Raw genomic sequence first — 16,645 nt, 5'->3', positions numbered from 1 at the left:
GAGTGACTCTGATTCCGATGAATTAAAGGAAGGTTCTTAGAAGACTTAATTTGCCTCCGTGCTCTAAAAAGGTGAGTTTATCCCACTCTCTCGTGGCTGTCCTACCACTTGCTTTATTTGTGCCATGTTGTGTATGAAAACTTATAAAGATTGATATATTTCTTCCTTCCTTATTTAATTATGTTGGTTTGGTAGAGTGCCTTATTGAACTCAACTGTAATGCTATCATCATCAAGCCGGGGCTTCAAAGGACATATTCCTTCCTACTTAGTTGTATGTGTTTTGAGTCTGGTTTTATGAGAATTCAATTTTAATTCAGATTGGGGAACCTAATTGTCAAGTTTTAAATCTGATAAAGAATCTCCAGTTTTTATTTGTCCTATATGTGTTACACTGTTATCCTGCACAAAATTAAATTTGTAGTTCTTTATGGTCCTCTTCGGTTGGACTTCAATTATTTTAACAGCAATTTGAGTTGTCAAACTTAAATGTAATATGCTTAACTCATTGTATAATCCGCACTCCTTAAACCCTTTTTTAAAAAGAAATAATAATGTTAGAAAGGCTAGATATTCTTTAGGTTTTAATATTGCTGGGAAGGATACATGTTTTCTACTTTTAGACTTGTTTGCTTAGTGGAATATGTATATAATAATAGATCTAGTTTCTTTCACTGAAACTATAATGATATACGATTATGATATCAATAGGCCTTTCACTTTGTCACCCGATGTAAGGGAAAAGAAATACTTATCAAGATGTTGTGAATGTGTCCTATATTATTCTTAAATTGACATATCAGATTGATGGGGTTTATCTTCTTTGTCTTAAGATCCAGAAATTTATTAGCTGTAACTAGGAATATCAGTTCCCGCTGAGTTAATTCCCTAAGATTTCATGCTTGGAAAGATGAGATGTAATTAAGATTGTCAAGATTCTCAGATCTTTTTTCAATCCCTTTGAATGCTATTTTCTGTTTTCAGCATTCTTTATATTGATGATGGTTATAAGAGGTACAAGTGCTAGTAACATCTATTTGATTGATGACATCAAAGACCAGGGCATTAGCGATAGTTGATTTAATCAATTTATTTGCCTTTTGTCCATTTCTGGATTCATTCTCCATTAAACCTTGTTCACATTGTGACTTGGCATTGTAAGCTTGGAAGTTGATTTGCTTTTATTTGAGTTGAAATTTCTTGGTCATTGAGGAGGTTGTAAGGTTTTGGTTTGGATCATTAGGGAAGGGAAGAATGCAAGACCATGAGCATAGAGAAAGATTATTTTCTTAGGTTCTGTGGATAATTTTTGTGTGCTGATATGTGATGCTTCAATTCATAACAGACCTACCATCTTCGTTAAGTTGTGACATTATTTGTTTTCAGGAGATCGAACTGGCTTCCTGAAATATAACTTGTTTCTCAGAAATAGGCCAGATGTAGTGTTTGATATTTTATAACTCAGCATTATATTACCTCCAATTTTTAATATAAAAGCTAGTTGACTAATCTGAGTTTATTTAGAAAATTAATTATGTTAGTTATTTGTAATAAATATATGTTGTCTTTCTTAAAATTTCTTTGTCAATCAAATATATTGGCTAAAACTGTCATTATTGCAAGGACTATCTTGGGGGGGAAAAAAGATAAATATGAGAGATAAAGTAAATTTAAGTCTTATATATAGGATCAAAATACAAGTCGAACGAGTTCTTATATGAAGGACCAGAGGTAATATTAACATTTGACTAAATCGTTAAAGGAAGTTTCCTCACATATTTGAGTTTAGACGGCAAATGTGCATGTGCTAGAAATCCTCTCTCAATTCTTCTTTCAGGTTTTTAATTTTTTTCGCGTACTGCCCTTTCCAAAAGATTAATTTTTTTTTTTTTTCTGTCTTGCTTTTCAGGTGTGCTTGGTGTGACTCTGCCGCCATGGAAGATGTTCCTGTAACTTGGTGTTTGACTTCTAATTGTTTTTTTTCTGAGTTGTGCATGATTTCCTCCTAAATGTTCTTTTATGGCGAAAGAAGAAAGAACGGATCTTACGTGAAGATGTTTGCTAATTGATTTTTTTCAACAAACGTATGATTGATGGATATTCCTAACAACTTAAATTCTCTTTATTAACATTTCAGGCAGATTCATCGGTTTTGATTGAACAATCTAACATTATGAAAACTTCTCAGGTAGATGTAATCTATAAAAAAGTTCACGGTAGCATATGATGTTCCACTGTGAAGTGAATTTAGGAGGTATTGCAAAGTTCAATTGGGACCCAATGGAAGATCCACCAAAGTGTCAGTTTCTGGGCAGTCCTTTTTTTTTTTTTTAGTTGTGTGAACAATCTCATATTTGCACATCAACACCAAAAAATAACTTATCCACCCACATGAAATGTTTGAAAAAAATTCGGCGGCCATAGCAAATGTTTCCACCAAATGTTTATCATTCAGCGTGAAACTTCGTCTTATACTTCATTACGAACTAGTTCATTTTAAATGATATTGAAAAGCGAGAGTTGTGTTTGGTAAGACATAGAAGACCATTTTTGGAGAAATGATGAGGGGGTTTATCAGACAAGTGTGCGTTTTAATTTTGTTTGGCTGTATCTTTTTGTGAGATAATTAAACATTATCTTCACTCAATAATAAAAATTATGATGAAAAGTAACTTGGAAGAATTTCATTAAAAAAAAAAAGCTTAAAATTACTTAAATTTTGAATAAAAATTGTAAAAAGAAAAAATTGCGTTGTTATTTGCAAAATTCAATAACGTTATTAAGAATTTAAAATATTGTTAACAAATTTAATTTAGGGTTTCATAATCTTATGGCCTGTTTGGTTCATGGGATCAATGGGCATGTAATGGAATGTAATAATTGGGAATGTAATGTAATGTAATGATGATTACAGTAAAGTTGTTTGATACAATATTAAAAATGATGAAATTAAATTTATTATTTATATTTAATTAAATACAAATAAAATCAAAATTACAAAAATGCCCTTACACAAATAAAATTTTTCGTTGATTTACTGCTTCCTTCGTCTTGCTCGTCTACTGGCACAATACTAACTCATCATTGTTGGCCTTCATTCATCTTCATCCTTTCTCTTCCAGAACGATCATTCCTCACCCCACATGTTCTTTTCATTCCAGGTGCGTCACATGAGTAGAATCACCACTCCCACAAGTTAGAAACAAAAACCATCCCCCTTCCAAAAAAATCCTCACCCCTGACTTCTTTCACGTCCAAGTGCATCGTCCCTCCCTCTCCGATTAGCTTCATTGTTAGATGATTAAAGTCTCACCAACCTTCCTCACTGCCAATATCTCTTGCACAAGATTAGATCTACGTTCACCATTGGACGTCTAGATTCTCATCACGACTACACCTAATGCTCTGTTATGCTTTTGCCTTTTGTTCTAACCCTACCTCCATCCCTCTCTTCTACTTCCACCATAGCCCATGATTCTTGGCAATGAGGATTTCCTCCTTTGCCTCATCTTCATCATCTCCAGTGAAGATTATTCCAGTCGCATTTTCATTGCTTGTATCTTTGTTTTCATATTTTTGTTTTTGCTTTTTGTTAGCACTGGTTCATTTTTCATTTTCATCGTCATGATGATGAAGTGAACAGGAAGATGAAGTTGTTCACTTGATGAAGGGGTGCCCTCGACATAGGGAAGGCCACTGGTGGAGGAGGCTTGGTAGTGGTCAATGAAGATGATGAAGAAGACAAGGGCAAATATTGTCTTTTTTGGATTACAACATGTTGTAATCCCCATTCTTTACTATTATGGATGTAATCTCTATTACCTTATATGAAGTAACTATGATGCATCTTGTAATCCTCTTTACCACCTAAATGTGCTAACCAAACGCTTGAAAGAGGCTATTGGATCAGGATTACAAGGAATACTAATGCAATACATCAAACCAAACGGGCACTTAAGCTTTTGCCTTCCTTTGCATTTGAAGGTTTGGGATCAGTTGCATTTGAAGATTGGGATCAAATTATGAAGATGACCCACATAGAATGTCCAAAAAGAGAATTATAGTTAGGTCCAAAAAAAAATTACAAAACAAATTTTAGAAGTTGTTATTTTTTATTCTAAAACTTTTCATTACATATTATTTAGGTTGTTATTGAGATTTTTTAAAAATTATTTTTCTTTTTAGAGACCTTATTGTAATTTTTCCTTATCTAAAAACATCATGTCACCAAGTCACTATGTAATTAACTACTACTATTTCTAGTCCTTAATATAAGAATTTTTTGGGAATTAGATTCGCTTTAAATATATAAACTTAATCTACTTTATTTATCAAATTTATAATTTATTCTCTAAAACATTCTTGTTGATTATATATATTAAAGGGATTTTCAACTAAGGGTAGTCATGATTAAAAAAATACTTTAAATTATTAAAAAGATATTTTTAAAAAATTAATTCATATTTATTACAAATAACTAATAATTAAATTATTTAAGTAGTTTTTATATTAAATACAGAAAATAGTAATAGATAATGATTGGCCTAAGGCTGCTAAGGAGCACTAGCGACTAGAGGCTACCCAAGAACATTAATTTAGTAATGATTGTGTAGTGTTTCTTATATATTTTTATTTTAAATGATAGAGCAACAAATAGATCCAATTAGAAAGTTGACGTGAATGAAATAAAACAAGCAAGAAGTTTCTCGGCGCAATTAGAGGACTCTCCTTGGTCATAAATCATAATCAAATCCAATCCATCTAAATTATATTATATATTATAGAGGCCAATAGAACTCAAAAGAACCTTGGTGTTGACGTCAACAACAAAGAAACAAATATTTTGTTAAAGAAAGTTTTTGTTTTTTTGCCTTTTGGAGTGCTCTGTTTGCCGCATCATACATTAATAACTGCTAAACCATAATTTGTGAAGTACAGGAATTAACTTTGCAAACGGTAGAAACAGTAGGGACAGGTTTGAATTTTTCAGAATATAAGGACTTTTTTTTTTACAAGAGAATTGTAAATTATTCGAACTAAATTAATTTATTTTCTATGTTTGTGTGTATATATAGATAAGGAGGAGGGCTTCCCCAATCTCACCAACGCTCACACTCCATCTTCTTCTACAGTCATTTTTTTGGGAATGAAATGGAGGGATACACACAGGAAGAGAGAGAAACAGAAGCAGCAATTTATCCATCCGAATCAAAATGCTTCATGCTAAAGGAGGGTCAGTGGTTCTCTAGTCTTCTTTATGTCCCAATGATGATGATCAAATTTGATATGAGAATTACATGTAAAGTAGGAGTTGAATCCTTACCGTGATGATGTTCACTTGTTTTTGAGCTTTCCCGTCTGCGTTCGCTTTCAGAGACAATTAAACAATTAAACACTCCTATCTGACGTTTACGTGGTTGAGTTTGACTCAAATTCGGATCCATTTGATAAAATAACAGTACACAGACTCGCTCCTTTCTTTATTCTTTCTCCTCGCTAATAGACAATTCGACACTTGGATTTCGACTGCCAGTTAGCCATGTGTTATTATCAGCATCGTCATCTTCGTTATTATTATTATTTTCTGTGTCATTAATTTTTTTTTTCAAACTGCATGATTCTTCCCTGCATTATGCTAGAAATTGAAACAGTATATTTCTCTGAACACAGTGAAGATCAAGGAAAGCTTGGAATCGGAAGAAAGTGAAATGGAAGAAAACGTAGAGCCACTGATTTCGCAAGAGCAGAGACACCCATCTTCTATTATCACTAATTTATACGTTGGCCACTTTTTAGCCAGATGGGGTGCCAGGTTCTTCTCAAGTCTCTACTTTTTGTTGCTTTCTTCTAGGTTGTGCGTTAGTTTAATTACTCTTTTTGATGGTCCTGGATCTTGGCTTTCATATGCATAAAGTTTCATTTTTTTTTACCCCCAAGAAAAAGTCTTTTCTCAAGATTTGTCTCTTCTTATTTTACCCAAAAAGGAAGATTGAAACCGTGGTAAAAAGTTGTTTTTGTCTTCTTCTCAATTATTTTCACGGGGAAGGCGTCCTGTCCACTTCGGTTTTCTGGTATTTGACTGCCTTCAACTTTAGCACGAATTTGAAGATCATTTTCTTTTAGGATTTGATGCTCCTAGGCCTTTTCTTTTGAAGTATTTTCATTAAACCATTCCCAAAGGGAACAAATTCAAATAAATGCTGGAGAAATCAGGAGTTTGTGAGTGGAACAAGATAGCTCAAGGCAAAATAAAGAGTTTTGGACTCTGATGTACAGGAACTGTTGCGTATCAGTGAAGTAGTTACGGTTTTTCTTCTTTTAACTTTCTGTGTTTTTTTCTTTTGGTATTGATAGAGCATTTCTATGCGCAGAATGTGGGAGTTTTCTGTTGGTTTATACATGATCAGTGTATGGCCAGACTCGTTACTTTTCGCCGCACTATATGGTGCCATTGAATCTGCTTCCACTGCATTTTTTGGTCCCCTTGTAGGGAGACTGGTGGATAAATTGACATATGTGCAGGTGAGCTTAGCAATCTTGGAAGTGAATAACTTTCTGATTTAAATCATATATAAAGGGGTCTGACACATTTCATATTAGTTTTTATTTTGTAAGTTATCAGGGAAAAGACCGATGTGACAACTTATTTATAAACCATATATTCCATATAGAAGAACAAAAGTTACTCTGACAGAAAATCAGGGAACTTTTCATTGGAAATAATATGACAAATATCGACTCGTTTTGCAGCCAATGGCGGCTGAATTTGAGAGTAAAGAACTCAAAGTTTCTTAACTAGTCTTTCAAATGTGAGTCTTATAATTATAAATGAAAAAACTCTATATATATATTGGGAGAGCTTCCCCCAGTTGAAAATTATCCGAACTTAAATCTACATTAGTCAATATTATCATATGCTGAATCATTTGTCCAAGTTTTTTTTTTTATGTTTTTGCTTTGAGCTCTCTAATAAGAACATAACCACTCGATTCCACAATCAAAAATTTCCTTTGTTGCATATTCTTATCGAATAATAAGTCAGCAAGTACTTAAGAAACTCTACTTTGTCATTTTAATTTAGCATCATAGATTTCAATGATCAGAATATTTCTGGATGCATTGACAAGAAATGCCAAAATTGCCCCAATCCCTCCTGTAAAAAGCGAGATATAAACGAAATTTTGTGGTGACCTTCTTTAGTCATTTCAGCTTTCTAGAAGTTTCCTTTAATCTTTTTCATTTGGATCATATGTGAATGAAATGAATGATCGGCTGGTGAAGTAACCCGCATCTTGCTGTTTCATTGGCAGGTTTTGCGACTGTGGTTGGTGATGCAAAATATCTCTTTCATTATTGCTGGGATCAGTGTTGTTGCATTGCTTGTCTACCCATCTTTAAGGTTCACTAATTTCCCAGTTTTCATTTTGCTGGTGATGATAACTGACATCTGTGGGGCCATTGGCGTGCTTTCAACTCTTGCTGGCACGATCTTGATCGAGAGAGAATGGTAATACTATTGAAGCTTTTTCCTGAGGAAAGATTTGCTTAGAGTGAAATCAACTAATTGTTTTTTCCCCCCCTAAATGTCAAATACTTGAAAGCATGTTACAGGTTGGTAGTTATATCAGAAGGCCAGCCGCCGGAATTGCTGACACAGATGAATTCAGTTACAAGGCGCATTGATCTAACTTGCAAGCTACTTGCCCCTGTAGTGACCGGGTTCATAATAAGCTTTGTATCACTAAAAGCATCTGCCATAACATTAGCACTCTGGAATACCATATCTGTTTGGGTGGAGTATTGGCTTTTTACATCTGTGTATTATGGGATTCCATCTTTAGGCCAAAGCAGTGCCAGGAGGATGGCAAGATTTTCACCGAGTGATCAGGAAAAGTGTGAACCTTATTCATTTGAGGGCGACAGCTTGCTCTCTCATTCTGGCGAGACCTCAAATTTGAAAGAAAGCAAAAGAAGGAAGAAAATTGTTGACTGGATTTTGGAGATCCCATATGTTTCTGTGTGGAAAGTGTACTTACAACAGGAAGTTGTCCTCCCTGGAATAGCTCTGGCTTTGCTATTTTTCACTGTGCTCAGGTTACAGCTTACAAACTGCATAATATTCGCGCGTGGCTGAGTTTTAAATTCTGAACTATTCAGAAGTTTGTACAATACAATTTTATGTGATATGTGTCACGAGTAGTAGTGATAATTACACAACAATTACTAAGAGCTGTATCTGAGATTCAGCTCAGATTCAGTGGCATGTGTAACTGTGCTGAAGGCATATGTAGTTTTCCACTTCACAAAGTATATCGTCTTGGCTTTGTCAGTCAATTACAGTTATGAGAGAATTATTCAGGGAGTTTCCTTTCAATGCACCCTAAGGTGCTTCTATTTCTTTCCTATGAGTTGGGTCCGAATCCTCACTGATGAAGCTCCAACTGATTTCTCAGTTTTGGAACTTTGATGACTGCTACATTGGAATGGGAAGGCATACCAGCATATGTTATTGGAATAGCACGAGGAGTCAGTGCTGTGATCGGACTAGCTGCGACAGTTTTGTATCCAGTTTTGCAATCTCATATATCCACAATTAGAACTGGACTTTGGTCTATCTGGTCTCAGGTATAAACTCACAAATTGCTTTAAACTTTTTTTTTATTGATGACATGGCTTAGATCCTAGTATGGTGCTGATGTTCAATTCCTTTATCTACAAGGCAAGAAGGAGAAACTTTTTTGAAGAGTCTGTCATCTATAATCTGTAAATCCTTAAAAAACAAGGAAATACATATACTGTTTTTATTAGTTAACGTGCTACCCCCTCTGTCCCCTTTTTATAAGAAATAATCTCTCGTCGTGGTATCCCTAAATATAAGAAGCAAATTTTCTGTCTGAAATTTTAAACCACTCCTTTCACTTTTACTATCATTAAATATATGCTACTTATCACTCATTATCTCTCATGTACCCTCTTTACGAATAAGGATATAATTGGGGAAATATGTTTATATATCTTACACATTTATTGTTTTTAACTAAATTTAGCTAACATTTTGAATTACTTAATTTGGTGGCAAATATCTATAAAAGCTGCATCTTACCATAAGTTTCTGGCTCATATGTCTTGTTTAAATGCAGTGGACTTGCCTGCTGTTATGTGTTGCTTCAATTTGGATTCAAAATGGCGTCCTAGCAGCATATGTGCTAATGGGAGGAGTAGCTGTATCTAGGCTCGGCTTGTGGATGTTTGACTTATCTGTACTTCAGCAAATGCAGGCAGGAAAATAAAACCCCTATTTGTCACAGCTTGGTTCCATTGTTTCTTTGGACAAATAAAATTTCTTCCTTTTGTCTGATTCTTATATTTTCTTAACTAGGACCTTGTTCCTGAGTCCGATAGGTTAGTCGTTGGAGGCGTTCAGAGCTCACTTCAGTCTTCAATGGATTTATTGGCATATATTATGGGAATTGTAATATCCAATCCACAGGTAAAGTTCTTAATACCAAAATGATGCCCACTGGAATACACTCAAATGCATGACCAGCCCATTTTATGTACTACTTCCGGTCCTAATTATAAAAGTTAGTTGACTAATTTGAGGAGATTAAGGAAATAAGTTAAGTTAATTATTTGTAATAAATAGGTGTTGTCTTTCCTAAAATATCCTTACTAATCAAGTATATTAGTTAGAACTACTATTATTAGAAGGACTATCTTGGAAAAAAAATATATAAATATAAGAGACAAAGTAAATTGGGGTCTTATAATTAGGATTAAAATAAAAGTCAAACAAGGTTTTATATTAAGAATCAGAGGTAGTATTGTATAAATGAAACTTAGAGCTTAGAGCTTTTCTTGAGGTATCTGATATTTCACAGATGTGCTTATAGTGTTATTTTATCTGTACATTTGGTTCAGGACTTCTGGAAGTTGATCCTATTATCGTTTCTGGCGGTTACAGTAGCTGCTTTCCTCTACTGCATCCACGTGTACCGTGTGCGTAAACACTTATTTCACTTTGAAAAATTTCTGGGTTTTAAATATTCTGTAAACGCAGCTTAAGGGTGTGTTTAGATAGAAACCAAACCATGGTTTCAGAAGTGCTTTTACGGATTACGAAGTAAATATGTGGAGGAGATTATCTCGTTTTGCGGAAAAGTGCTTCTGAAACCACGGTTTTGGGATACCCAAACAGACTCTAAGTTTTAGAAAGAGACATGTATGATATCTACTGGTCGAAGGTAACAATACCCTGACGCCACTTTTGTGCTGTAAATAACATCTCTGTTCACTGAAGCATAGTTGAAGTTCTGAGATGGAAAAGGCATTGTCTTGTGTTTGATGCAGAGTACTAATTTTTAATATCACACTCGGCTGGTTAAATCGTCAAGTCAATCGAATTTGTGGTAACTCTCACTTCAGTTAACTCATAATTAGGCTTGTGTTACAAAGAACTCGATCAAACCAGAAAATGACTCAATCAAACTTACTGAGTTAGCGAGTCATAGTCGAGTTCGATGAGTTCTCCCATTGGCGGATAATGAATCCTACATATCTTACGCAGTTGTGAACTTGTGCTGTGGTGAAAGACCGATCTTTTGACAAATTTTCATAATGAAATTAAGTCGTTAATTTGTCTAAGAAATCGTATGGGTCTCACCTCGAATCTAAATATCGAAATAAAACATGATAAATAATGGAGAAAAGCACAACAAAATCATTACTCAACACAAGAAAAATCAGAATGCTTTTCTTTTTTCTTATTTTTTGAGCAAAATCAGAATGCTATTGAAGAGCCAAAATTTTAAAGTGATTTTACAGAATCTATACATCCGTTAAACTATTACTGTTCTTACGCACTAAATATAAAAGTTAGTTTGATGTTTGATTTAATTCTAAATATAAAACCTCAATTTATTTTATATTTTATATTTATCTATTTTTTCTAAAATACCACTCTGTTCCTTATTATAAGTCACTTGTATCCCAACTCCGCAAACTAAGAAATACATTAAATTAATCAGTTTTTTTTCACATTTATCCTTATTAAAAGTTGAGAGAGAGAAGGAGGGAGGGAAGGATGTACTGTATAGGAAATGAAAAGTTGAAAGAGAGAGATGGAGAGGGAGAGGGACGTGTTTCGAGAAGTCATTATTTCAGACTTTAATTGATTAATTTTTATTAAATTAATAGGGATAAAATTGAAAAAAGATCATTAATTATACTACAAGTGACTTATATTTTGAAACAAACTTTTGGGGTACAAATAACATATAATAAGGAACATAGTGGTAATTATTGTAACAGTTATACGTATTAAATATTACATTAAATGGTAATTTTAATTAATACACATGCTTAGTAAGAGTATTCTAGGAAAGATAACATTCATTTATTACAAATAATTAATTTAACAAACTTTTTAATATACTTAAATTAGTAAATAAGCTTTTATATTGACGACTGAAGGAGGAGGTAATATTGGATTAGTTGTTGCTTGAAATCTATTTGTTTTTTGGTCATAACCTAAGACACATTATATTCTCTTCGAATTTAGCATCTCAAGCTTAACTAAACCTTAGAGGGGATATTTGGTGTTATTTGAGCTATAAAATTTTTTTGAACAAGGGAATGAAATCATAATATAAATGAATACCTTCTTCATGAAGCTTATTCATCTTTCTTAGTTGCAAAATTTCATGAAAAATACTTGAAAAAAAATATATAAACGTATATTAAATGTCTTCAAATAAAATTACGCAGATGTTTTCAATAAAACAGGGCTAAAAACATATTTAAATTCAATATATAAATATCAAGAGGAGAGTTTGACAAATAAATAAAATAAAATACAAATAAATACATTGTTAAAAAGTAAAATAAATACTCTATCTCTAATAACTACACCGGCTTTCATTCACAATAATTTTTTTATTGTCAGAAGCTGACAACAAATTATTCAAATATATATTCTAACCTTAGCCAGAGAATCTACTAATCCAGTTATCAAATACTCCTCCGGTCCTAATTATAACACCCAATTGATTTATTTGAGGAGATTAAGGAAGTAAGTTAAGTTGGTTATTTATAATAAATAAGTGTTATCATTCCTAAAATATCCTTGCTAATTAAGTATATTGGCTAAAATTATCATTATTAGAAGGATTATCTTGGAAAAAAATGCATAAATATAATAGACAAAATGGATTAGGGTCTTATAATAAGGACCGGAGGAGTATATAAATTTCATAAGCAATCGTTGGCCAAAAAAAAAAAATTATAAGCAATCAAATGGTGGGGGTGGCTTTATTTGGGTGAGTAAGAAAATGGAAGATTAGGTCATAACTAAGGTGCATTAGTACCTAACAAGTATTAATAATTAATTTAAGTTGGTCAAAAATTGTTGGCTTTGGCATCTAGAAGGAGAAAACCACATAAGCGTACATTACGGAAAGGTTTGTGTTAACCAAAGTGATTAATCACCCTTACCTAACAAAATGTCCACGTCACCGTTTCATTAATAAGCTAATTGTGCTTCATAACCTAAGCCAACACCTCCAAAGAAATGGTCAACGTCTAGTAGCTTTACAACGCAATGATATGAAAAGTCATTATATATGGAACGCAAATTCAATACCACTTATAAGTATATGATGATAACATTACACATAAGTCTGTTTTTTTTTTTGTTTAAATTTTTTGAATATCAATTGGGAAAATATATATTCAGCTACTTCTACCTTCCTAATTAATTATAAAACCCAGTTTGTCTAAACATATGAAAGTTCTTTTTTTTTTTTAATTCCCGTCTATTTTGCCGTCTAATGTTACTCTCTCTGTTTCTGAATATAATACCCATTCGATCTTTAACATAAGACTTAATTTGAGAGTTAATATTAGTTTTATATATAAGAGCTATTTCACATACTTATTAATTTTTTTCTAAATTAAACTTATTGATATTCTCTTAATAATAACCAAATAGAACAGAAAGGAAAGTAATCTAGGAAGATCTACATATCATAAAAATAAAATAAAAATATATTATATTTAGTCACGGAGGGAGTACATTTCTGTTTTTGCGACTTCAATTAGAGGCCATCGTTTATGAGGGGGTATTTTAGGAAAAATATTTTAGTTACCCTAAGGGTATGTTTGGTTCAATGAGAGGAAGGGGAGGGGAGGGATTTTAATGGAGGGAAGGGGAGGGGAGGGGAGTGGAAGGATTTTAATATTATCTTGTTTGGATTTATAAAAAAAGAAGGGGAGGGGAGGGAAAAATATTTTAATATGAACAATTTTGCTCTTATTTTATTTAAGGCATAGGCATAATTGTCACAACATGACAAAATATAGACATAATGATTACAACATGACAAAATATAGGCATAATAGTCATAATATGACAAAATATTGCCTTTTCCCTCCAAATCCTCCCAATTTTGAAGGGGAGGTTGAGGAGGGGAGGGAAGGGGAAATTTTAAAAAATTTTCCCTCCCCTCCTAAAATTTGTGTGTTGCCAAACAAGGGGAAATGATTAAAATCCCTCCCCTTCCCTCTCCTCCCTCCCAAATCCCTCATACCAAACACACCCTTAGAATTTTGTAACGAGCCTTATAATTAAGGACTCTACAACCCAAAAAAAATTGTGTATTATAGTCAGAGACCGATAGATTGATTTATGATGTCAATCAGATTGAGCACATATTTAAAAATTTGTTAAAAACAGACTTTAATAACAAATGATAAATATACTGCAACCACGTGGTGAATAATTGAGTTGAAACAAAACAAAAAGATCTCAACACACTGGAGATCTCAACATACATGAGTATTCTTTTTTTTTTTTGGGTCTTAATATCAAAGTTAAGGGAATAATTTCATGAAAGAAGTATTAATTAATGCGTATTATCCTAAATATAAGTCACTTCTAACTAATACAAACATATACACATGTTAATTAAAACAATTAAAAATATTAAATTTATCATAAAATTCAAATTATTTTTAATACTACCTCTGGTCCTTAATATAAGATCTTGTTTAATTTTTATTTTGGTTCAAAATATAAAACTCAATCCACTTGTCTCTCAAATTTATTCATTATATTCTAAAAAAAGTCCTTCTAACAATGGTAGTTTTAGCCAATACACTTGATTAGTAAAGATATTTTAGGAAAGATAGTACCTGTTTATTACAGATAACTAACTTAACTTCTTTTCTTAATCTGCTCAAATTAATTAACTAACTCTTATAATTAGAACCGAAGGTAGTATCATCTTTATAAAATATATTAAACCCCAACATTATATTAATTTCTATTATCTTACTACTTGCACTGAAGACAGCCGTATATTGAAAAAATGTTTAATGCTCATTAAAACTAGTAAACGGCTTATAAAAATGATCAAGAATACCTCTTAGAAAGCATTCTATAATAGGAATCAGATGGAGTATTATGTTATGCATAAAATATAATTTGTGTAATTACAATTTGACCACACAAGTAGGTAGCAAATTTCAGGAAAGCCCCCAAAATATTGGGGGGACAATATAATCCGTTAGTGATCAATTGTGGCATATGATGACACATGGGTGTACTTCATTTTGATTCTTTGGTTTATTATCTTGTTCTAAAATTATACAAGTGTCTGATTCACGCTTTATATTCCAAGAGTCAGAGATCATTAATGTTTTAAAAAAAAATTAGTTGCCCAAAATAACATTTTGATTTACAAATAATAATTAAAAAGATCACATAAATACTAAAATCAGCTATTTTGGTGTTTTGTGGTGAGGTGCGGGCGGTGTTCTTATCAAGTATGGAATTTAATGGTATAATATTATTAAAAGATCATTAGATGTAAGAAAGAACAAAGATAGTTATTAACTCCCTATAGCATGACCTAACATCAATAATTGACTTTCTTGTTGCTATTGTAGTTGCAAATTAGGAGACCATATTATAACTTAAATTAATGAAATTATAATACACAAATGAAATTTCAAACAAAATTATTACACCCAAGTTAAAGATAGAGGGGAAAAAAAAAACTAACGAAAAATTGTCGAGAGCTATTTTAGCTCTCCAACATTGCATATTATTATTTCACAAATGAGGGATATGGTTTATAATTATCTTAATATGCAATGTAGTTTTTTTATATAAATTTTAAATTTTATAATACTCAGTCTGCTATGTTTTATAATATAAAATATTTTGTAAAAAATACTACTTCTTTCGATTTTCATATAAAATCTATTTAACTAATTTAATTAGATAAAAAAAGTTAGAATGTTAGTTAATTATAAAAAATATAACACTAAAATATCCTAATTCTCTTTCTTAACATCATCTTTTCCTCTCTTACTTGATTGTGGTTAAGAGAGTATCAATAGAAATAGTTTAAAAAATTAATAAATATGATAAATAGGATTTACATTTTAGACTAAGATTAACTCAACAATTATGTTTTACATTAAAAGGCAGAGGAGTGCGATATCAATAAATCTTACCTCAAAATACCCATTATAATTTAACGGGAAGAGAAAAAGTACAAGACGTTACTGTTAAATGAAGGGTATTTTTGAAAATTTATACTGCTATTTGGAAAAAAAAAATTAGTGCTAAATTTTTAAAAGCATCTTATAAATTTTAAATTTTCTCTCTCTCACGTTGTTCATTCTTTACTCATAAGTTTTTTTTCCTTTATGAAAGAAAAGAAAAAAAAATACTTATAGTTTAATTTAGAATCTAAAGAAATGCATCATAAATAACACAAAGGTGTTAAATCCGTTTAGAAAATACTCCTTCAATTCTTAATATATGATCTAATTATTAAGTTAATTTTAGTTTTAAATATAAGACCTATTTTTTATGTTTATCAATTTTTTCTAAATTATCCCTATGAATATTCTTTCAATCATAATCAAGTAGATGAGAAAGAAAGGATATTAAGAAAGATACTTATAGTATTTTAAGAAAAATATATCATATTTTTTATAATTAACTAACTTACCTAACTTATTAATCTAATTAAATTAATTAAATAAATCTTATATTAAGAATAGAGGAGTAACATCTTAATACTATTTTACTCAAATAAAACAGCTTGGATCAATTTATGTAGAATAAAATGTGTGGAAATGAGATGGCGTTGACCATTGAGCCAGAGCCGCGCAAGAATTGGCTTCCTCACCTCGATGAGGCTGTACGAAAACCGTACTATTTTATAGGATGATCTGGTCACTGCCTGCAAATTTAATGACCGTTCATACTTGTTGCCTGCAAATATGTTATATTTTTAAGAAATAATATAATATAATAAAAAATTGTTTCAAATAAACGGAAGTTTATCCGCAATTTTTTTCTCCATCAACAAAATAGTTAAGTTGTCTTAGCGATTCTTGTTGGCAGTAGAATCAATTGTCATGTTACCAAAAAGTAATCTTCTAATCCTATTTACATGCCCAAAATTATTTTTTATTAATATAAGTAATCTCACCAAATTATTATATGAATCTAAGTTTATTTCTAATTTTTTCTTCAGTATAAACTTAGAGTTTTTCCAAGTTATTTAAAACCCTTTGACAAGGTGTTTTTTATGAGATTCAAACTTATTATTGACTTGATGGAATTTCTA

The 16,645-nt window shown here is 31.8% G+C and overlaps 1 protein-coding gene and 1 long non-coding RNA gene across 2 annotated transcripts; both read left to right on the top strand.

Annotated features, from left to right (window-relative positions):
* Positions 1-36: 36 nt before the first annotated feature.
* LOC114752538 (uncharacterized) lies at positions 37-2,249 on the top strand. The gene is made up of 2 exons (XR_003740854.1): positions 37-71; positions 1,909-2,249. It is a non-coding gene; the product is annotated as an uncharacterized LOC114752538 (long non-coding RNA).
* Positions 2,250-5,149: 2,900 nt separating this feature from the next.
* LOC114752540 (solute carrier family 40 member 2-like) lies at positions 5,150-10,064 on the top strand. Its single transcript, XM_028941280.1, has 9 exons — positions 5,150-5,232; positions 5,670-5,811; positions 6,371-6,521; positions 7,310-7,506; positions 7,611-8,093; positions 8,453-8,624; positions 9,140-9,277; positions 9,379-9,489; positions 9,921-10,064. The coding sequence occupies exons 1-9, from the start codon at positions 5,151-5,153 to the stop codon at positions 10,062-10,064; spliced, it is 1,620 nt and encodes a 539-aa protein (XP_028797113.1). The 5' UTR covers position 5,150.
* Positions 10,065-16,645: the final 6,581 nt, after the last annotated feature.

This window comes from Neltuma alba, unplaced genomic scaffold, assembly GCF_004799145.2.
Source record: "Neltuma alba isolate B1F8T4 unplaced genomic scaffold, ASM479914v2 tig00007429_pilon, whole genome shotgun sequence".
NCBI classification, from domain to species: domain Eukaryota; kingdom Viridiplantae; phylum Streptophyta; class Magnoliopsida; order Fabales; family Fabaceae; genus Neltuma; species Neltuma alba.
This window is presented reverse-complemented; position numbering and strand designations above follow the sequence as displayed.

Coding starts and splice junctions, on each gene's coding strand:
- LOC114752540 (XM_028941280.1), top strand. CDS start 5,151: ATGGAGGGATACACACAGGAAGAGAGAGAAACAGAAGCAGCAATTTAT. Junction 5,233..5,669: donor ATGCTTCATGCTAAAGGAGG/GTCAGTGGTTCT, acceptor CTCTGAACACAG/TGAAGATCAAGGAAAGCTTG. Junction 5,812..6,370: donor TTAGCCAGATGGGGTGCCAG/GTTCTTCTCAAG, acceptor TTCTATGCGCAG/AATGTGGGAGTTTTCTGTTG.